Genomic DNA, 22,702 nt, shown 5'->3' on the forward strand with positions numbered 1-22,702 from the left:
TAAAATGTGTTCTTCCAGGGGTGGTATCAACATTCGTGGTGTTTGGTAGGGTAGTAGTCTATAGGATGTTGTTCAACATCGTGGTGTATGGTAGTTTAGTAGTCTGTAGAATGACTTTCCACATCGTGGTGTTTTACAGCAGGGTAATCTGTAGGATGATGTTGTGCATCGTGGTGTTCGGTGGATTGTTACTCTTTAAGATAATTGGTGTGTAAAATGGTAAACTCACACTCAAGATTAAAAAATAACTATACTTTCTTTCTTGGATCTGTAGTTTAAACTGAAACTTGTGAATATCAATAACTTAACAACACAAAATAATGCACTTGCTACCACCATATTGCCACATGACACCTTGCCCTGAACCTTGACTTCTTCCAACGTCCTAGACTCCGAGCAAGCAAAGGTCTGGTCGTGGCCTGGTGACGACAACTTATTTAAATAAAAAGAGCGGCATTTTGGAATTTGAAATTTCTGTTTATCGAGGTACATGAGAGACGGTCATCTGGCTTTTTACTTCAGCGAATCATACGAAAAATGCATAAAATGAGGAGAACAATTTCTGGCTCGACAAATCAGGGCAATAGAAGCCGAATTCCAACCAAAGAAAAGCAATCTAGATCGTCGATTAGTCAGGGCGGTCGTCTTTCTAATACTGGTGCAAGGTTGTCAGGCATATCGCGTCCGAAAACATCTTTTGGAGCTAGCAGGTTTCCTTTATGGGATTTATAAATGTTTGTACCATAACGTATATTTATATGTTTGTAACGTTTATATGTTTGTAACGTTTAAACGTATATTTATATGTTTGTAACGTTTATATGTTTGTAACGTTTATATTTATATGTTTGTAACGTTTTACCATAACGTATATTTATATGTTTGTAACATTTACTTTATAACGTATATTAGCAGTATAGTACGTTGTTAACATAACTATTTGTTTTGTTGGCTTACTATCTCTTGGTGCTACAGGAACTTCTACTTGTGAATACTGTGGGAGTTATGTGTGCTTTTTTCATTTGAATTTTAGCAGAAAATCAAGTCAATATGGACGTGAATCGTACATGCAGATAAAAGACTCAAGACCGCTTAGTGATAAATGTGAGATTATGTGCACACAGTGCGAAGATCATATCTTCATTTAATGTCCTTTAAGTTACTTGTATTGCCATTTATCTTTTAGCTTATCAGCATCAAGAAATACAAGACATATTGCAGGTATTTGCTAAAATGTCGGCATTATGGTAAAAGTAGTTTTTTGAATTGTTTTTGTCTGTTCAGTTTCTTTCGGTCAACGATTACCAGCATCCAATCTCCATGAAGACAATGACGATTCCAACGAGCAAAGAGTTCCTGAAAGTATTTTCCGTTAGTATGTTGATCTCTGTTGAATCTTTTCACGTTGGTGACCAGTGTGTGTATTAGTTGAGAAAATATATTCAAATTTTTTCTGGAAAAATATACATCCTGTCTCACAATCAAATTGATACTAGTATTTATATGCAGCTTCTGGGCATCCAATCGAAACAAATACAGCATTAATATGATGCAGCATTGATATAAAGCATCATATTGCTATCATATGACAAATATTCCAATTTGCATTCTAGTAATCAAGGTATAACATAATTCACACAATGTTTGTGACCTACCGAGCCTGAAATCTCTATGAACTTTGCAATTTACTTTGCAGTTGTATTTTACAGTTCCTTTATAGCCATATCAGTCCAACGGACACATACAAAAAACTAAAAGAAAAACCAGAAGAGGAAGTACCGAAAATCTTAAAGAGTCTTGGTTACCCCTTCACCATTCATAAAACATCATTATCCAATGTTGGCTCACCTCACACATGGCCAGTGCTCCTTGGTGCACTTCACTGGCTTATGGAACTTGTCAAGGTTGAATTTTGTACAAACTGAAATTGCAGATTGATGAGTTTGCCCAAACATTTTAAAGCGTGATTTCCTTTTCTTCTTTTTTTTCAGTTGGCTCAAAATGTTAATGACACCATAGACGAATGTCTGTTTCCCATGAATGATGAGGACAAGGTAAGTTCTTATCTCTATCAAAATGTCTTTGCAGTCTGAATGCCATAACATGTGATAACATGTGTTTCAAATGTACCTAGTTTAATATGGCTGTGACAGTCATAGATATATGGGATGTTTAGGCTTGATTTTCCAATGAATTGTATAAATATACCAAACAATTAAGCGAAATGTAAATGTCTAACATGATAGGGCAAAACCTGCAAAGTATCTTCAGAAAATCTAATCTAAACCAAAGCAACCACTACTAAATCATTCCAGATCCATCTCTGTATTCAGCAGATGTTTCTGCCACTGTTAATGTCTCACTATGTACACCTTTGTCTTGTTACCGCAGTTGTATTTTGATTACCTTGAGAAAGCGTACGAAGCGTTTATTAACGGTCAAGACTTAGATAATCTGGATGAGTACACAGAAGCACTATATGAAGAACTGAGTGAGTGAAGTTGTCATTGCATCAATTCCTGTAACCTTTGGTAGTGACCTACAAAATTTATGCATGTATCTGTTTCTATTAATGTAGGAAACAAGAATGCTCCACTTATTGCTGGTAAATGTGTATTGTTGAAAAATTATGTGCATCGTCACTTTGTAATGTACAATTTTATGATTTTCATATTCCAGAAAACGAAGAGCTGAGTCACGAAAACAAGCTACTGGAGGAAGAACTGGCAAGACTTGAAAGTGAACCGGTAGGAAAGATATTGTATCGTGAAATTTTGAGAACTTCAAATTGCTTATTTCTAAATGTGAGTGTGAGCAAAATAATCGCAAACGGTTGGGTACTTTTACGTACATGTGTGAACATTTTGGAAAATCGCTCATATAAATTGTTCAGAGCCAAAACTTTGGCCACTGGTGAAGCTCCATCACTGTGAAAAATTACTGTGACAAAGTTCTGGCAAAAATTGCGTGATTTGGTAGTCGCTTGTGTTCTATTTATGACATAATTTGGCTCGATCCTAGGAATGGCTCGGTTTTCCGATTTTCATTCAGATTATTTGGCCAAAACTCGTACTGTGATTTTTCTTGCACGGAGCTTCATTTGTGCAAAATTAATTTAAAGGATTTTCCACAAATGTTCCCATACACGTTCATCCCTTTAAAGGTGCATCTTGTTAAAGTGAGCTACGTGTTTGAAATTTGTCATGCATCCTTTTTGGTTGGAGGGAGGGGGGGTCGCTTCCGCTTTTATAAATACATACTTTTGTATTTCATATTATCTTTGAAATTACCCTCCCCCTTTTTACATCCCTTTTATCTCCATCTTTTCACAGTTGATAGATGTGTAGCTAACAGTCTTAACATATTCATACTTAACCTAGTCAAAGCTTGAAGCATTAGTGGAACAAAAGCGAACACTAGAGCTCGACAAGTAAGAGAAGATTTACCGTGATCTTGCTTCCACCATCTACGTTGTATTAATTTGTGGAAACATGTACTGGGAATGTTGTCGATTCTTAGGACTAAATTCGAGACCTACATCACTGATCTCGAGAAGCATCGTCTCAAACTTGAGGAAAGAAAAATTCAGAACAAAGAAAAATTGAATGATCTCAGTAAGTGCAGTGTGGTGTCTTGAGGCATCCTCTTACACTTGCGTAGGGTGAACTACCCCTCCCATGTACAAGCCCTATCCTGAGTATGTCCAGTTAGGTCACCCCAATCGTGAAACTCAACTCACTTTCACAGAAAAGCCCTACCGCTTATACGCTGACCCGTAGATAAGCCCATTTACTTGTGTAATGTTTATAGATCACTTAAGTACGTACGTACGTATAATATAGTCCATGCAATACTTCTGCCTCCCCCTCTCCCCCGCTATATTAGCGTCTATGTATAAGTCCATGAAAAAGCATTTGTAAATTAGGCGAAGGCTAAGGGTAGGGTATAGTACTTATTTTCTTTCGACAAAATATATTGACTGACCGAAGTTTGATATCTTAGATCTGGAGTACACAGCAACATCAAGAGAGAAAGAGCAGTTGGAGGTTTTGCACAGTTGATCAATATTCTTATCTTTTACTGTATTGCAGGCTTTTATCGTATGAATCAAGAAGGTTTTCGTTCTCTCGTTGGAATTTTTAGAAAGTGCTTGCAAAGCAAGAACTTAGTGCGGCTGATGTGCAACGCATGAAACATAAAGCTGACGAGCAAAGGAGAATTTTAGAAAAACTCGATGAAAGAAGAGATACGCTGGATGAAAACATATGGGAGACCGAAATTAATCATGCGCGCAGATACGAGCAGGTATATTTGAAATTTACTGACAACAACCACTGGCAGGAAATTTATGTAGGGGTTAATATCGAGGTGCCTTCTCCCTATAGCATGAGATTTCCCATCACATTCTATCCAGAACAAAAGTTGCAAAACAGTCAAGGTTTAACACCGTAATAGTACAGAACTCTATCAAATAGTCATAGTTAAGAACGACAGAAGGTGTACATTATGCAGGTTTCATATCTATTAATTGAGGCAAGCATTTTAGTCTTTAAAAATTATTGCTCCCTCCCCACAACATCACTCCGTCCATACTTGGACACCGCTTAGAACAGATTCTTTGTCCTTTTTGTTTTCTTTGTTTGAAATGAGTTGTTTCGTGATAGTCTCACGACTGTTAGTTTTGCCTTTTGACAGGTTCTTGCAAAAATTAAAGATTACAACGAGAAAGGTCGTAAATTAAAGTTGATCCCGAGCTCAGCTGAAAACGCCTGTGGCAATGATTACGAGCTGCAGTTGAGCGGTGGTAGATTGTCTTTGGATGTTCGAGGTCATTTAATGGTTTGTCAATATTGCAATTACATTGTACTTACGCGAGTGGACGGTTTGACGCGATCAAAAGCCATGCTGCGTGCACTGGAATTCTAGTTCGTCCTCAAACCAGCTTTTTAGGAATGTCTACACCTGATTATATCAATTACTTATTAGGTTAAAATAATAAGAAAAAAATTAAGCTGTTTCTTCTGCAAACGTACATCTCTAATAATGGCATGCTTCTTCCTGTGTCATGTTTTCTAAATACTGCGGTGTGCTGACCTGGCTTTCCGGAATTGTGGTAAAAAAACCCATATTACCGCTGCTTTACCGCATAGGAACTTTTGCCGTAACCTGACGCGATTTTTTGCGAGAGATTTTGTGGTAACACGTGGCTTACACGTGCAGTAGAATTATACGATTGATATATTGATATATTCAGTGGTGTAGACATGTACGTTGTTGAACTACAGCAATGTTTTTATAGCTCAGTATGTTTGCTTTGAATTGGTTTCAATGAAATTTTGGTTTTGGTTTCTTTTCAACAATATCTAGGTACTAAATACCTATTAGAAATTTAGAGGTAAGAGGTCTGAAATCTCTATGTAAAATTAGCGTAAAACTCGTTACTGTGGTTTTTTGAGTAACCAAAATTGGTTTTTGGGGTAACCAAAACAGCCTGCTAACGGCGGGCGTTCTCATGTCCAGATCTGCTCGCCGTTCATTGGCCATTACGAAAAGTTTCCGTTCTTTCGTCATCGAGGAAGAGGCGAATGACCAATCATGGATTTTTTTCAGCCCAAATTGACGCGTTTCAAGCAGCAAATTACGGAGGAAACGTTTCGCTACGACGCAGACACATTGAAGCTTAAGGAAAAACTTGACTTGGTATTCTTGTCAATATATGTGTTCATGCTTCTTTATTTTTCATATTTTTTATGAAGTTGGCTGGATTTTATGAAAAAATCCTAACATTTAATAATCATAGGTGCAGGAGCAAATAAGCGAAAAGCAATATGATATACAATTGTCGAATGATAAGACTGCCACCGTGGAAAAAGAATTGGCCTGGAACATACAGGTGTGTTTATGAGTAAGGGAAGTGTTTCTCCTAACTGTCTGTTTCTGCAAATACAGTAGACCCCGATAACTCGAACTGTTAGACGAAACGAAAATTCGTTTGATTTAGCGGTCTTACTGTGTAAAACTCCGCGTTTTCACCTCGCGCTCCGGCCAAGCAAAATCCGGCTCCGACTGCTGTTAAAACAGGCTCCGTTAGAAAGTTTATTTGCCGGATTTTTCGAAGGATACCGTTTCTCTGTAACTCGCTTTGACGTCTTTGATGATGAAGAAGATATTGCGGCCTGGCTCACCATCGATTTATAGTAAAAAAATAGTCATTCTTGGACTATCTTGTTACCAATGCAACAATGGCGTCATGTTATTTTTAATACATAAAATACTCGATTTTTTTGAAGTTTTTGCTTTTTCATCAACAATAACTTCGTATGTTTGCTGTATTTTTTGTTTCAGTTTGGAAAAACATCAAAACACCGGCTCAAGCACACAGCGCTAGTTAGTGGGAGTTACCAAAGGCGTTGTTGTATTTCGTATGTTAGGTCAATACTAAAGCTATAGCCGTTTTACTGTTCATTTACAATTCTCAGCTACAACAAAGAAAATAAATTGCCATATTCATGGTTTTTACCAGGCAGATGATCCGAACTTAAATGGTGGTTTTTCGGGAAGAGTTCTTTATCAGTGAATCGCTTAATATTTTTCGCTTTTCGACTGCAGTTTTTGACGTTGAAAATTGATGTTTGAATGTCTGCGTTGCTCTTCAATAATGGCGAAAACTTTAGCGGGAAAATATAAATGCCGGCAGGAGTGTTAAGCAAATTTATTGTTTTGAAAACTGGTTAAATCTAAACTAAAAATAGGTACGACTGTGTACATGGACTTGCACCACTGATCTGATAATAGACTGGATATAGGTTCTGCAGGTATCAAAAGTGAAGCCTAATTATATATGCAAAATTCACTTCCGGTTACCACGGCGAGATACAAATTACTATAGAAATGTATGGCGGATAACGTTTACAAACATGGATTTTCGAATATTTAAGACCTTTCGCGACTCCTTACTAACCTCAAGTATTAGTCATGGATATAAAAGGTTATGCGAATCGATTTGACATCAAAATGATTCCTATAGCTGTAAAATATCGACGTTAGTGGTGATTTAAAAGTTGTACATGCGAGAATGTATTTTGTCCCATCGTTGCCAATGCAAGATAGTTCACTGCTCGCTTTCCAATTTCTGAGGCAGTTATGATCTAGTATACGTTTCAGTTCTTTAGAAATGAGGTGAGTTACTTTTTTTATCATTCTTTCTTTATGTTGAGAGATTGTTGACATTTTATTTTTGCTGTAACTTCATTTTTTCATGAGCAAAATACTACTTACGCTTAAACAAGACAAGTTTATTTAGTTTCTTTCGCACTTTATCTTTAGTTTCTATTTCTGTAGTTGTTTTTCTCAAATGGTATACTCGCACCTTGCTGTAACATTTATATATGGTCTTAATGAGTAAATATGATTTTCATGAACAGTAGTATTCAACATGTCTGCGTCGAGATCCTTGAATGTGGTCCTCAAATCTATACCATTTAATACGGACACAGCAATACCATCAGGAATTCCTTTCCCTTGCAGTAAATTTCCATTTGTAGCTGCCAACATTCTCTGAAAGCATCTCTCTGTTTCATTGCATATTACTATAACACTTGCTGTTGGCTTAAACAAATTACCCCTGTCTTTTAAAGTCAAGAAAGCAGACTCATTTTTATGGTTTCTTAACCGACTGCTTCATGACAAACTGGACAGTTTATTTTCTTTGGCACCATCTGGACAATATAGCCAGCCATGTACGATATTACTGCCTTTTACATTCAGTAAATTTCATTTTCCTCTTCTAAGTGCTAAGCAAATTCCAGAAGATCATAGTTCGTATGAATGTAATATTAATGCCTTAAATATTTTTCAAAAGATTAAAATTATTCTTAAGATATGAATGTAGTTAGAGATGGTATAAATATGAATTGCAGTTGACATTAGAATCCTTTTCAGCAATAGTTTGATCATCAGTCTTGAGTCTTGTAGTAATAAGAAAGACAAGAGCTTTATTCCACTTGTAAAGTGTGACTTTAATAATCGATAAGTTGAACAATTTACAGCTGTAGACAATAAACTATTGCTGAGAAGCAGTATTCATGGCTGTAAAGGAATTAGCACAAGACAATGTGAAACTGATATACTGGATACAATTGGATACACTTATAATTATAAACTGTGGACACAGTCTTATGTTGCTGTTAATAATTTAAATCTGCTTAAGAGACAAACCAAAACCAAGATGATTATAAAGATTAAACAATGCACCCAGCTTTTGCACTCTTAAAGGGCCTCCAAATTCATACCTGGCTGGCTAAATTACCTTGATGTTTCAAAAGCAGTTTACTAAAGTGTCCTAATGTGTGTAGAACGCATTTGTGGGATTTTAATGTCAATGAAAATCATACTTCTTTAAATAATTAAGCGCAAATTGCGAGTTTACCATTTGAGAAAACAACTACAGAAATGGAAACTAAAGATAAAGTGCGAAAGAAACTAAATAAACTTGTCTTGTTTAAGCATCAGTAGTACTTTGCTCATGAAAAAATGAAGTTACAGTAAAAATAAAATGTCAACAATCTCTCAACATAAAGAAAGAATGATAAAAAAAGTAACTCACCTCATTTCTAAAGAACTGAAACGTATACTAGATCATAAATGCCTCAGAAATTGGAAAGCGAGCAGTGAACTATCTTGCATTGGCAACGATGGGACAAAATACATTCTCGCATGTACAACTTTTAAATCAACACTAACGTCGATATTCTACAGCTATAGGAATCATTTTGATGTCAAATCGATTCGCATAACCTTTTATATCCATGACTAATACTTGAGGTTAGTAAGGAGTCGCGAAAGGTCTTAAATATTCGAAAATCCATGTTTGTAAACGTTATCCGCCATACATTTTTAAAGTAATGTGTATCTCGCCGTGGTACCCGGGAGTTAATTTTGCAGGCTTCACTTTTGATACCTGTAGAAGCTATATCCAGTCTATTATCAGATCAGTGACTTGCACACGAACGCGGTTTATAATGATGTTAATTATTATGTGGCAGCGTCACTTCCGATGGAATGTGGCGCTTTGATCAGTTTTTGAAACATTTTTGGCGTTCCATTTGTCTACATTTTTTGATCGCGTATTCCAAAGTAATCCACTTTCGGAAAATGTTTTTCGTATAATTTTCAATTCGGTACAGGATTTTCAAACTGTTTACCTTTGAAAATTAACGTCTGCCTGAAATACTTGCTGTATTGCAAAATCTGGCTACTTCTCGTTTATCGTGCATCGAAACTTTCTAAACTTTATCTCTACGTGAATGTTGATCATTGATTCTTCTCAGCAATACGACGAAGAATTAAAAATTTTGTCCGACGGAATTGAAGATCAGCGTAATCTGATAGATCGATTGAGATTGGATAATCAAACAGAAATGTCGGGAAAACGAAAGAAACTCGAGGATCCCAAAGAAAGGTATTTTGAGGAGAAAGTAATTATGAGCATGTTTCATTTTGACTGTTACGGGATTTCATCATGAATTTTACTTCAAATAATCGTGATATTTTCATTTTTATGTTACCTCAATTATGTAAAGATTAAAATCAACAGAAGTAGAGTTGAAGCGTGAAGAAGAATCTTTAAAATCATTTTACGTAATGGGTGTGAGCGTGTTCTGAAACACAAGACTATAATAGAGGTAATGTTTTTTTCACCTCTATTTATCATAAAAGATATTTGCCGTGTTTGAACCTGCTCGAGAGTTTTACAAACGTCTCTGTGGTTTGCATAAACCTGTGTAAACACGGAAAAATTCTTTTCTTTTATAAAATAACAATAATGCCAAACAAAATTTCAAGGAAATGTCTTAACCCCACCCCTCCCTCATTAATGTATTCATGATCGATTTGCAACATTCTCTTTAATTGATTTAATTGATTGATCACAGATTGGTTTGCACAGACTAATGAAAACTTAATCTGCTCAACTGAAACTTAAAATCTTCAACTTAATAGCGAGCTTTAGCAAGAGTACGACTACGTGTACGAAGTTTGACCGTGTAAGGGAATGGCACGAGGAAGTTCGTGGTCGTTGTCGCGTCGTCAAATGGTTGTTTTAGCCGTAAACAACAGAACGAGCTTTTTCCTGTGAAAAACACCGCATTTTGAGAAGCAGCTACGGCTCTATTTGTTAATAATAATATCGATGAATTCGTAATACTGATTTAGCGTGGGTATAGGACTGTTTAGAGAAAAATCTTCATTATTCTACCTTTTATAGATTGTATATTTGCATTACTTTATTGTCTTTTATAATTCACTTTGCGTCCCAGATACATGGAAGTTTTCAGGTCGTATTTTCGTTTTTATTGTAAACCTGCGTTCATAAAAAGATACTGAAATAAAGCTTGGAAGGTCAAAAAAAGTATTGTAAACTAAGTTCTTGCACAATAAATAAATATACCTACTTTCGTTTCTTTAAAAGACATCATAGATATCGTACTCAGATTGATGACGGCTACGAGTTGTTGATGTCACAATGTTTTCGCGCCAAAATGACGTAATTCGTACTCTTTGCTAAAGCTCCCTAATGAAACTTAAGCAAACCAATCGACGCATGCGTTGTATTTTTGTTGTGTTGTAATGAATTAAAAAAAACTCGTGGTTTTTATTGAAATGCCAAATCGTAAAAGAGCTTGCTTTCCTCGCATAGAATCGTGTTAAAGAAGTTCAAAAGAACACGAAGGAATGGTCTGTGAAAATGAGGAGTGCTATTCCCGAGGTTTCCTGCGTTCTTTCCAATGAAGAAATCGACAGGATTGTAGAAGATAGCCATGAAGATTAAGATAGCCATGAAGATTAAGATAGCCATTTATTTCTTAATCTTCATGGCTATCTAATGAATAATAAATGAATCCACAATGAGCGACTTTATACGGCGACACTTACAAAACCAAACCCACGATTAGTCAGGGCGATCGTCTTTCTAATACTGGTGCAAGGTTGTCAGGCATATCGCGTCCGAAAACATCTTTTGGAGCTAGCAGGTTTCCTTTATGGGATTTAAAATGTTTGTACCATAACGTATATTAGCAGTATAGTACGTTGTTAACATAACTATTTGTTTTGTTGGCTTACTATCTCTTGGTGCTACAGGAACTTCTACTTGTGAATACTGTGGGAGTTATGTGTGCTTTTCATTTGAATTTTAGCAGAAAATCAAGTCAATATGGACGTGAATCGTACATGCAGATAAAAGACTCCAGACCGCTTAGTGATAAATGTGAGATTATGCTTTATCTTCAATTTAACAAACAGCAATTTTCATCAGTTAAGTTACTTGTATTGCCATTTATCTTTCAGCTTATCAGCATCAAGAAATACAAGACATATTGCAGGTATTTGCTAAAATGTCGGCATTATGGTAAAAGTAGTTTTTTGAATTGTTTTTGTCTGTTCAGTTTCTTTCGGTCAACGATTACCAGCATCCAATCTCCATGAAGAAAATGACGATTCCAACGAGCAAAGAGTTCCTGAAAGTATTTTCCGTTAGTATGTTGATCTCTGTTGAATTATGTCACGTTGGTGACCAGTGTGTGTATTAGTTGAGAAAATATATTCAAATTTTTTCTGGAAAAACATACATCCTGTCTCACAATCAAATTGATACTAGTATTTATATGCAGCTTCTGGGCATCCAATCGAAACAAATACAGCATTAATATGATGCAGCATTGATATAAAACATCATATTGCTATCATATGACAAATATTCCAATTTGCATTCTAGTAATCAATGTATAACATAATTCACACAATGTTTGTGACCTACCGAGCCTGAAATCTCTATGAACTTTGCAATTTACTTTGCAGTTGTATTTTACAGTTCCTTTATAGCCATATCAGTCCAACGGACACATATAAAAAACTAAAGAAAACCAGAAGAGGAAGTACCGAAAATCTTCAAGAGTCTTGGTTACCCCTTCACCATTCATAAAACATCATTATCCAATGTTGGCTCACCTCACACATGGCCAGTGCTCCTTGGTGCACTTCACTGGCTTATGGAACTTGTCAAGGTTGAATTTTGTACAAACTGAAATTGAAGATTGATGAGTTTGCCCAAACATTTTAAAGCGTGATTTCCTTTTCTTCTTTTTTTTTCAGTTGGCTCAAAATGTTAATGACACCATCGACGAATGTCTGTTTCCCATGAATGATGAGGACAAGGTAAGTTCTTATCTCTATCAAAATGTCTTTGCAGTCTGAATGCCATAACATGTGATAACATGTGTTTCAAATGTACCTAGTTTAATATGGCTGTGACAGTCATAGATATATGGGATGTTTATGCTTGATTTTCCAATGAATTGTATTAATATACCAAACAATTAAGCGAAATGTAAATGTCTGACATGATAGGGCAAAACCTGCAAAGTATCTTCAGAAAATCTAATCTAAACCAAAGCAACCACTACTAAATCATTCCAGATCCATCTCTGTATTCAGCAGATGTTTCTGCCACTGTTAATGTCTCACTATGTACACCTTTGTCTTGTTACCGCAGTTGTATTTTGATTACCTTGAGAAAGCGTACGAAGCGTTTATTTACGGTCAAGACTTAGATAATCTGGATGAGTACACAGAAGCACTATATGAAGAACTGAGTGAGTGAAGTTGTCATTGCATCAATTCCTGTAACCTTTGGTAGTGACCTACAAGATTTATGCATGTATCTGTTTCTATTAATGTAGGAAACAAGAATGCTCCACTTATTGCTGGTAAATGTGTATTGTTGAAAAATTATGTGCATCGTCACTTTGTAATGTACAATTTTATGATTTTCATATTCCAGAAAACGAAGAGCTGAGTCACGAAAACAAGCTACTGGAGGAAGAACTGGCGAGACTTGAAAGTGAACCGGTAGGAAAGATATTGTGTCGTGAAATTTTGAGAACTTCAAATTGCTTATTTCTAAATGTGAGTGTGAGCAAAATAATCGCAAACGGTTGGGTACTTTTACGTACATGTGTGAACATTTTGGAAAATCGCTCATATAAATTGTTCAGAGCCAAAACTTTGGCCACTGGTGAAGCTCCATCACTGTGAAAAATTACTGTGACATAATTTATGACATAATTTGGCTCGATCCTAGGAATGGCTCGGTTTTCCGATTTTCATTCAGATTATTTGGCCAAAACTCGTACTGTGATTTTTCTTGCACGGAGCTTCATTTGTGCAAAATTAATTTAAAGGATTTTCCACAAATGTTCCCATACACGTTCATCCCTTTAAAGGTGCATCTTGTTAAAGTGAGCTACGTGTTTGAAATTTGTCATGCATCCTTTTTGGTTGGAGGGAGGGGGGGTGTGGGTCGCTTCCACTTTTATAAATATAACTTTTGTATTTCATATTATCTTTGAAATTACCCTCCCCCTTTTTACCTCCCTTTTATCTCCATCTTTTCACAGTTGATAGATGTGTAGCTAACAGTCTTAACATATTCATACTTAACCTAGTCAAAGCTTGAAGCATTAGTGGAACAAAAGAGAACACTAGAGCTCGACAAGTAAGAGAAGATTTACCGTGATCTTGCTTCCACCATCTACGTTGTATTAATTTGTGGAAACATGTACTGGGGATGTTGTCGATTCTTAGGACTAAATTCGAGACCTACATCACTGATCTCGAGAAGCATCGTCTCAAACTTGAGGAAAGAAAAATTCAGAACGAAGAAGAATTGAATGATCTCAGTAAGTGCAGTGTGGTGTCTTGAGGCATCCTCTTACACTTGCGTAGGGTGAACTACCCCTCCCATGTACAAGCCCTATCCTGAGTATGTCCAGTTAGGTCACCCCAATCGTGAAACTCAACTCACTTTCACAGAAAAACCCTACCGCTTATACGCTGACCCGTAGATAAGCCCATTTACTTGTGTAATGTTTATAGATCACTTCAGTACGTACGTACGTATAATATAGTCCATGCAATACTTCTGCCTCACCTCCCCGCTATATTAGCGTCCATGTATAAGTCCATTTGTAAATTATGCGAAGGCTAAGGGTAGGGTATAGTACTTATTTTCTTCTGACAAAATATATCGACTGACCGAAGTTTGATATCTTAGATCTGGAGTACACAGCAACATCAAGAGAGAAAGAGCAGTTGGAGGTTTTGCACAGTTGATCAATATTCTTCTCTTTTACTGTATTGCAGGCTTTTATCGTATGAATCAAGAAGTTTTTCGTTCTTTCGTTGGAATTTTTAGAAAGTGCTTGCAAAGCAAGACTTTTACGACCTTTCTCGTTGTAATCTTTAATTTTTGCAAGAACCTTTTGACAAAAATTAAAGATTACAACGAGAAGGTCGTAAATTAAAGTTGATCCCGAGCTCAGCTGAAAACGCCTGTGGCAATGATTACGAGCTGCAGTTGAGCGGTGGTAGATTGTCGTTGGATGTTCGAGGTCATTTAACGAATAATTTATTCATGAATAATAATTTATCATGAATAATATCCTGCATATTATTCTTATGGTATATTATGCATTTATGTATAATATATTGCATTATGATACATATATTAATGATTATATATATGAATCAGCATTACATCTGATTCATATATATTACATACATTACATATATGTATATGAATATATGTATCATTACATATATTCATATACATGAATAATATGTATATTTATTTAAGCATATATAACTTTTCTGTTCACCAAAAGAAATGTCATATTCTTCATCCATTTCGCATTATGTATATAATGCGAAATGGATGTATTATATGTATTCATACAATATATGTATTCATTCATTATATGTATTCATATGATATTATATGAATTATAATTGGTAAATGAATAAAGATTTAAATTATCATGAATAATTTAACTCTTTGCATGGTTTGTTGTGTATGTAGGTGTAACTTTGCATGGTTTGTTGTGTATGTAGTGCTACACTTTGCATGGTTTATAGTGTATGTAGGGGTGCACTTTGCACTTTTTAAATGGGCTTATCTACGGGTCAGCGTATAAGCGGTAGGGTTTTTCTGTGAAAGTGAGTTGAGTTTCACGATTGGGGTGACCTAACTGGACATACTCAGGATAGGGCTTGTACATGGGAGGGGTAGTTCACCCTACGCAAGTGTAAGAGGATGCCTCAAGACACCACACTGCACTTACTGAGATCATTCAATTCTTCTTCGTTCTGAATTTTTCTTTCCTCAAGTTTGAGACGATGCTTCTCGAGATCAGTGATGTAGGTCTCGAATTTAGTCCTAAGAATCGACAACATCCCCAGTACATGTTTCCTCAAATTAATACAACGTAGATGGTGGAAGCAAGATCACGGTAAATCTTCTCTTACTTGTCGAGCTCTAGTGTTCTCTTTTGTTCCACTAATGCTTCAAGCTTTGACTAGGTTAAGTATGAATATGTTAAGACTGTTAGCTACACATCTATCAACTGTGAAAAGATGGAGATAAAAGGGAGGTAAAAAGGGGGAGGGTAATTTCAAAGATAATATGAAATACAAAAGTTATATTTATAAAAGTGGAAGCGACCCACACCCCCCCTCCCTCCAACCAAAAAGGATGCATGACAAATTTCAAACACGTAGCTCACTTTAACAAGATGCACCTTTAAAGGGATGAACGTGTATGGGAACATTTGTGGAAAATCCTTTAAATTAATTTTGCACAAATGAAGCTCCGTGCAAGAAAAATCACAGTACGAGTTTTGGCCAAATAATCTGAATGAAAATCGGAAAACCGAGCCATTCCTAGGATCGAGCCAAATTATGTCATAAATTATGTCACAGTAATTTTTCACAGTGATGGAGCTTCACCAGTGGCCAAAGTTTTGGCTCTGAACAATTTATATGAGCGATTTTCTAAAATGTTCACACATGTACGTAAAAGTACCCAGCCGTTTGCGATTATTTTGCTCACACTCACATTTAGAAATAAGCAATTTGAAGTTCTCAAAATTTCACGACACAATATCTTTCCTACCGGTTCACTTTCAAGTCTCGCCAGTTCTTCCTCCAGTAGCTTGTTTCGTGACTCAAGCTCTTCGTTTTCTGGAATATGAAAATCATAAAATTGTACATTACAAAGTGACGATGCACATAATTTTTCAACAATACACATTTACCAGCAATAAGTGGAGCATTCTTGTTTCCTACATTAATAGAAACAGATACATGCATAAATCTTGTAGGTCACTACCAAGGTTACAGGAATTGATGCAATGAAACTTCACTCACTCAGTTCTTCATATAGTGCTTCTGTGTAATCATCAGATTATCTAAGTCTTGACCGTAAATAAACGCTTCATTACGCTTTCTCAAGGTAATCAAAATACAACTGCGGTAACAAGACAAAGGTGTACATAGTGAGACATTAACAGTGGCAAACATCTGCTGAATACAGAGATGGATCTGGAATGATTTAGTAGTGGTTGCTTTGGTTTAGATTAGATTTTCTGAATACTTTGCAGGTTTTGCCCTATCATGTCAGACATTTACATTTTGCTTAATTGTTTGGTATATTAATACAATTCATTGGAAAATCAAGCATAAACATCCCATATATCTATGACTGTCACAGCCATATTAAACTAGGTACATTTGAAACACATGTTATCACATGTTATGGCATTCAGACTGCAAAGACATTTTGATAGAGATAAGAACTTACCTTGTCCTCATCATTCATGGGAAACAGACATTCGTCGATGGTGTCATTAATATTAAAAAAAAAAAATGCAAAGTGAATTATAAAAAGACAATAAAGTAATGCAAATATACAATCTATAAAAAGTAGAATAATGAAGATTTTTCTCTCTAAACAGTCCTATACCCACGCTAAATCAGTATTAAACACAATACTAGTAGAAATTACTCATATGATATAAGGATAGACACAATAGTAATGGCAAAGTGCATAATATAAGGATGAACACAGTACTAGTATGGATAACGCATGATATAGGATAAGCACTATACTAGTAAGGGTACGCATGATATAAGGATAAGCACTATACTACTAGTAAGGGTACGCATGTTATAAGGATAAACACAATACTAAAAGGAGTGCATGATATAAGGATTAACCTATTTTATTAGAGGGTACTCATGATATAAGGATAGAACACAATACTACTAGTAGGGAATTGTACTCATAATATAAGGATGAAAACAATACTAGTAAGAGAGTGCATGATAGGGATGAACACAATACTAGTAAGGAATTGCACTCATGATATAAGGATAAAACACACATACTAGTAGGGTACTCATGATATAAGGATAAACACAATTTTAGTATGGATACATGATGAAGGATAAAACACTATACTAGTAAAAATTTATATGATATAAGTTAACACAATACTAGTAAAGGTGCTCATGATATAAGGATAGACACAATACTAGTAAACTGCTCATGATATAAGGATGAACACAATACTAGTAAGAATGCATATGATATAAGGATGAACACAATACTAGTAAGGGTACTCATGATATAAGGATGAACACAATACTAGTAAGGGTACTCATGATATAAGGATGAACACAATACTAGTAAGGGTACGCATGATATAAGGATGAACACAATACTAGTAAGGGTACTTTCATGATATAAGGATGAACACAATACTATTGGGTGCTCATGATATCACGGATGAACACAATACTAGTAAGGAGTGGCATGATATAAGGACACAATACTAGTAAGGGTACTTATGATATAAGGATTAACACAATACTAGTAAGGGTACTCATGATATAAGGATGAACACAATACTAGTAAAAGTGCATGATATAAGGATGAACACAATACTAGTAAGGGTGCTCATGATATAAGGATGAACACAATACTAGTAAGGGTGCTCATGATATAAGGATGAACAAAATACTAGTAAAGTGCATGATATAAGGATGAACACAATGCCACTAGTAGGGTGCTCATGATATAGGATGAACACAATAAAGTAAGGGTGCTCATGATATAAGGATGAACCTACAATACTAGTAAAGGGTACTCATGATATCAGGATGAACACAATACTAATGGAATGCATGATATATAAGGATGAACACAAGCACTAGTAAGGGTACTCATGATATAAGGATGAACACAATACTAGTAAGGGTACTCATGATATAAGGATAAACACAATACTAGTAAGGGTACTCATGATATAAGGATAAACACAATTTTAGTATGGATAAAATATAAGGATAAACACTATACTAGTAAGGGTGCTCATGATACAGGATGAACACAATACTAGTAAGGGTGCTCACATGATAAGGATGAACACACAATACTAGTAAGGGTGCTCATGATATAGGATGAACACAATACTAGTAAATGCATATGATATAAGGATGAACACAATACTAGTAAGAATTACTCATGATATAAGGATGAACACAATACTAGTAAGGTACTCATGATATAAGGATGAACACAATACTAGTAAGAATGCATGATATAAGGATGAACATGGCATACTAGTAAGGGTACTCATGATATAAGGATGAACACAATACTAGTAAGGTGCTCATGATATACGGATGAACACAATACTAGTAAAGTGCATGATATAAGGATGAACACAATACTAGTAAGGGTACTTATGATATAAGGATTAACACAATACTAGTAAGTACTCATGATATAAGGATGAACACAATACTAGTAAGAGTCATGATATAAGGATGAACACAATACTAGTAAGGTGCTCATGTGATATAAGGATAGACACAATACTAGTAAGGGTGCTCATGATATAAGGATGAACAAAAATACTAGTAAGGTGCATGATATAAGGATGAACACAATACTAGTAGGGTGCTCATGATATAAGGATGAACACAATACTAGTAAGGGTGCTCATGATATAAGGATGAACACAATACTAGTAAGGGTACTCATGATATCAGGATGAACACAATACTAGTAAGGGTACGCATGATATAAGGATGAACACAATACTAGTAAGGGTACTCATGATATAAGGATGAACACAATACTAGTAAGGGTACTCATGATATAAGGATAAACACAATACTAGTAAGGGTACTCATGATATAAGGATAAACACAATTTTAGTATGGATACGCATGATATAAGGATAAGCACTATACTAGTAAGGGTGCTCATGATATAAGGATGAACACAATACTAGTAAGGGTGCTCATGATATAAGGATGAACACAATACTAGTAAGGGTGCTCATGATATAAGGATGAACAAAATACTAGTAAGGTGCATGATATAAGGATGAACACAATACTAGTAAGGGTGCTCATGATATAAGGATGAACACAATACTAGTAAGGGTACTCATGATATAAGGATGAACACAATACTAGTAAAGAGATGCATGATATAAGGATGAACACAATACTATTAAGGGTACTCATGATATAAGGATGAACACAATACTAGTAAGGGTGCTCATGATATAAGGATGAACACAATACTAGTAAGAGTACATGATATAAGGATGAACACAATACTAGTAAGGGTACTTATGATAGGATGAACACAATACTAGTAAGGGTGCACTCATGATATAAGGATGAACACAATACTAGTAAGTGCATGATATAAGGATGAACACAATACTAGTAAGGGTGCTCATGATATAAGGATGAACACAATACTAGTAAGGGTGCTCATGATATAAGGATGAACACAATACTAGTAAGGGTACTCATGATATAAGGATGAACACAATACTAGTAAGGGTACATGATATAAGGATGAACACAATACTAGTAAGGGTGCTCATGATATAAGGATGAACACAATACTAGTAAGGGGTGCTCATGATATAAGGATGAACACAATACTAGTAGGGTACTCATGATATAAGGATAAACACAATACTACTAAGGGTGCTCATGATATAAGGATATGCACTATACTAGTAAGGGTGCTCATGATATAAGGATGAACACAATACTAGTAAGGGTACTCATGATATAAGGATGAACACAATACTAGTAAGGGTACGCATGATATAAGGATGAACACAATACTAGTAAGGGTACTCATGATATAAGGATGAACACAATACTAGTAAGGGTGCTCATGATATAAGGATGAACACAATACTAGTAAGGGTTCGCATGATATAAGGATGAACTCAATACTAGTAAGGGTGCTCATGATATAAGGACAAACACAATACTAGTAAGGGTACTAATGATATAAGGATGAACACAATACTAGTAAGGGTACGCATGATATAAGGATGAACACAATGCATATATGCAGATATAACTGCATATGCAGTTACATACTGTGGATTTTTTGTAATAAGTTAGGATTGATTTGTTATTTAAGAATTTATTCAGATCCTGGTCAAACTCGTCGCGAAAATGTTCGAATAGATTAGGCAAATGGTATGTTGTTTACGATAAACTATTTTGGAGTGATTTTGTTCTTTTACCCTCTATTCCTACGTACAGTACATCCTTTCAGACTTCCTCTTGCATCCAGGATCGCACTTATCCCAATTTGTGTGACAGTGATTGCATGCTGAAGAATTATGGAAAGAACTGCGGAAAGCGCTGCGATTGTGATTTTGATCACGTGTGCTGTCACGTGACTGGTACTTGTTATTTAACGCGTGTGGGAAGGTTTCAAATCGTCATCAAGGAAAACTTCACAAATTTCGATGAGATGGTACGGCGAAAACAGTTGAAACTCAATGTTGCCGTTTTGATAGCCAAATACAATAACATGTATGAGGAACTACGTCATCTCTCGAGACGAAGGATTCCGGTCACGTCAATTCATGGAAATATAAGCATCGTCAGCACACAGATAACGGAAACAATTCAACCTGCAACTAGGCACGACTTTGTTGCACGTATTTTAGGTAAGAAGCGCTTACCTTTACAGCTATCGGCAACATCTGTCTTTCGTTTATAAGCTGCTCAATTTGATCTTAAATTTTCATCTTTGGAGGCTCCGTCAACTTTAATAAATCGATATGGTATTTTTTGTCATCGATAAGTAGATATAATTTGAATACTTCTCACTGTCAAATTCCCTTCGTATATACCAATCTTTTCACGCACGCTAAAAGTGAGTTCATTGCTATAGAAAAGTGCTGTAAACGATAGTAATGTATTGCATAACTTTAGTTGCTCGCGATGGAACGCACTATCCCACTTTGCAAATTGCAATTGCAGGTTAATGTTGAGAATTCGTGATTGAAGTGTAATGTCATAGTCGATGAAGTGTATCTAAAAAATTTGTATTTATTGTTGTATATGAAATACTGAATCCTCTCTGTAATTTAAGCTTGTCGTTTCAGATCTCAAACCCGGATTGACATCGGATGGCTCTGAAGAAGTTGTCGCAATTAATGTGGTGATGTTCGATGGCGAGATCCTACTTAACGGTAGCATTGTGAAGGATGTGATTTCATGTTTGGATGAAGCTGTAAACAATATCCTTGGATGTACTTATTATTCCGGGGTGTTGTATTCAGAGTCTGTCCCTGGTTCTGTGTACTCTCCGCTGGTAATTGGCGCGAGTGGAGGTAAGACTTGTTGTTTCTACCTTCTTTATGACAGGCAATTTCGCATATAAATAGCCAAAAAGATGGCCTTGCGTGGATATTATTTCATGTTCAATGCGTGTCTCATTCAGGTTCTCTTGGCCTAGTGGTTTTGATGATAACATTGTGGTTTTGCCGTAAACGTCAGCGACGTTTGAAGAAAATAAAATCGGAGAAAACGGCAAACAGAAGCGGAGATGGAGATAGAGTTGCGAACGCGGGGCATCGCCATAACGGTTACAGATCAGTTTAAATAATCCTTACTATGACGTCTAGCTGCCATGGTTTTGGAGGAGGACGTTGAAGAGGATTACATTAATCCGCTATGTGATCTTGATAGTATGATGAGTCATCAAGGTAGTGACGAAAGTGTTAGCAGCGTCAACCATTGTAGTATTGACAGAGGCGAGAGTCTACAATCTATATCGTACTGCTGAGGTATTGAAACCGTTGTCTTCATCTTTATGTTAGACAAGTCAACATAATCTTCTGTACCTGGCGCTAAAAAGTAATCGGACCGCTTTCAGATACACTAGAGACAGGTGGATGGTATGTATCGCCCTTTTCCAAACCTGGCTTTGCGTTGGGGTACGAAAAACTATGTCAAGTTCACTTTTTGCATTCTGCTGATTTTGGATGAACGAACTCCATATTTAACCGAAAATATCTTCTGCTTCTTTAAGCTGCTTTTTATCTCTCTTAGCTGAATGGTAAATGACATGAGAAGGCGATGCTTTTCTCTTTTTTAGCTGTTTTTTTTTGCCTGTTTCTTCTGGGGTTTTCTCTTCTTGTTTTGAGCAAACTGTTGTATACGGTTTACAGCTTTTCCCTGTTTCCTTTGCTGCTTGAACAACACGAGATTTTGCGGACTTTTAAAACTTTTTCCCTGAGATAACATCACCCAAAACGTTTACACCTGTATCGAGGGCAATTTTACCTAGAGATTTTGCGCTGGTTTTGCCAGGTATTGCAGCTCTAGCCAATCTACAGAAATAAACCACCAAGACCATAACCCATCTGCCCATAACCTTTTTGCCGGATGCTACTCTAAAGACAGGTTGTGATCCGTATCCTTTGCTGATTGAGATAATATTGAACATAACGGTTTGTTCTCTTTT

At 36.0% G+C, this 22,702-nt stretch overlaps 3 protein-coding genes and 3 long non-coding RNA genes across 6 annotated transcripts; 4 read left to right on the forward strand and 2 right to left on the reverse strand.

The window, feature by feature from the left end:
* Positions 1-1,627: 1,627 nt before the first annotated feature.
* LOC124455282 (kinetochore protein NDC80 homolog) lies at positions 1,628-9,524 on the forward strand. Its single transcript, XM_047005969.1, has 13 exons — positions 1,628-1,904; positions 1,992-2,054; positions 2,392-2,491; positions 2,579-2,605; positions 2,680-2,747; positions 3,381-3,430; positions 3,520-3,614; positions 4,003-4,046; positions 4,144-4,305; positions 4,696-4,839; positions 5,611-5,700; positions 5,801-5,893; positions 9,330-9,524. Exons 1-13 carry the CDS (start codon positions 1,890-1,892, stop codon positions 9,522-9,524), a joined length of 1,146 nt encoding a protein of 381 aa, XP_046861925.1. The 5' UTR covers positions 1,628-1,889.
* A 1,435-nt stretch (positions 9,525-10,959) lies between these two features.
* On the forward strand, positions 10,960-11,911 carry LOC124455299. Its single transcript, XR_006951787.1, has 5 exons — positions 10,960-11,030; positions 11,196-11,266; positions 11,347-11,381; positions 11,445-11,531; positions 11,881-11,911. It is a non-coding gene; the product is annotated as an uncharacterized LOC124455299 (long non-coding RNA).
* Positions 11,262-11,893, reverse strand: LOC124455303. Its single transcript, XR_006951791.1, has 2 exons — positions 11,816-11,893; positions 11,262-11,516 (listed from the first exon to the last, which is right to left on the reverse strand). It is a non-coding gene; the product is annotated as an uncharacterized LOC124455303 (long non-coding RNA).
* Positions 11,912-11,929: 18 nt separating the features above from the next.
* LOC124455283 (kinetochore protein NDC80 homolog) lies at positions 11,930-14,169 on the forward strand. The gene is made up of 8 exons (XM_047005970.1): positions 11,930-12,062; positions 12,151-12,213; positions 12,551-12,650; positions 12,738-12,764; positions 12,839-12,906; positions 13,503-13,552; positions 13,642-13,736; positions 14,111-14,169. The coding sequence occupies exons 1-8, from the start codon at positions 12,048-12,050 to the stop codon at positions 14,167-14,169; spliced, it is 477 nt and encodes a 158-aa protein (XP_046861926.1). The 5' UTR covers positions 11,930-12,047.
* Positions 14,170-14,935: 766 nt separating this feature from the next.
* Positions 14,936-16,052, reverse strand: LOC124455177. The gene is made up of 3 exons (XR_006951748.1): positions 16,007-16,052; positions 15,361-15,410; positions 14,936-15,271 (listed from the first exon to the last, which is right to left on the reverse strand). It is a non-coding gene; the product is annotated as an uncharacterized LOC124455177 (long non-coding RNA).
* A 4,593-nt stretch (positions 16,053-20,645) lies between these two features.
* Positions 20,646-21,837, forward strand: LOC124455284. The gene is made up of 3 exons (XM_047005972.1): positions 20,646-20,897; positions 21,339-21,566; positions 21,677-21,837. The coding sequence occupies exons 1-3, from the start codon at positions 20,699-20,701 to the stop codon at positions 21,835-21,837; spliced, it is 588 nt and encodes a 195-aa protein (XP_046861928.1). The 5' UTR covers positions 20,646-20,698.
* The last annotated feature ends 865 nt before the right edge of the window (positions 21,838-22,702 follow it).

The sequence above is a fragment of the Xenia sp. Carnegie-2017 genome, unplaced genomic scaffold (assembly GCF_021976095.1).
Source record: "Xenia sp. Carnegie-2017 unplaced genomic scaffold, XeniaSp_v1 HiC_scaffold_30, whole genome shotgun sequence".
Lineage (NCBI taxonomy): Eukaryota > Metazoa > Cnidaria > Anthozoa > Malacalcyonacea > Xeniidae > Xenia > Xenia sp. Carnegie-2017.

Bases quoted from the DNA above. Each gene is read 5' to 3' on its own strand.
- LOC124455282 (XM_047005969.1), top strand. The intron at 2,606-2,679 runs GTAAATGTGTAT...TTCATATTCCAG, and splicing joins GAATGCTCCACTTATTGCTG to AAAACGAAGAGCTGAGTCAC. The intron at 4,047-4,143 runs GTTTTGCACAGT...TGGAATTTTTAG, and splicing joins GAGAGAAAGAGCAGTTGGAG to AAAGTGCTTGCAAAGCAAGA.
- LOC124455283 (XM_047005970.1), top strand. The intron at 12,765-12,838 runs GTAAATGTGTAT...TTCATATTCCAG, and splicing joins GAATGCTCCACTTATTGCTG to AAAACGAAGAGCTGAGTCAC. The intron at 12,907-13,502 runs GTAGGAAAGATA...TACTTAACCTAG, and splicing joins CGAGACTTGAAAGTGAACCG to TCAAAGCTTGAAGCATTAGT.
- LOC124455284 (XM_047005972.1), top strand. From the start codon at position 20,699: ATGGTACGGCGAAAACAGTTGAAACTCAATGTTGCCGTTTTGATAGCC. The intron at 20,898-21,338 runs GTAAGAAGCGCT...TTGTCGTTTCAG, and splicing joins CTTTGTTGCACGTATTTTAG to ATCTCAAACCCGGATTGACA. The intron at 21,567-21,676 runs GTAAGACTTGTT...TGTCTCATTCAG, and splicing joins GGTAATTGGCGCGAGTGGAG to GTTCTCTTGGCCTAGTGGTT.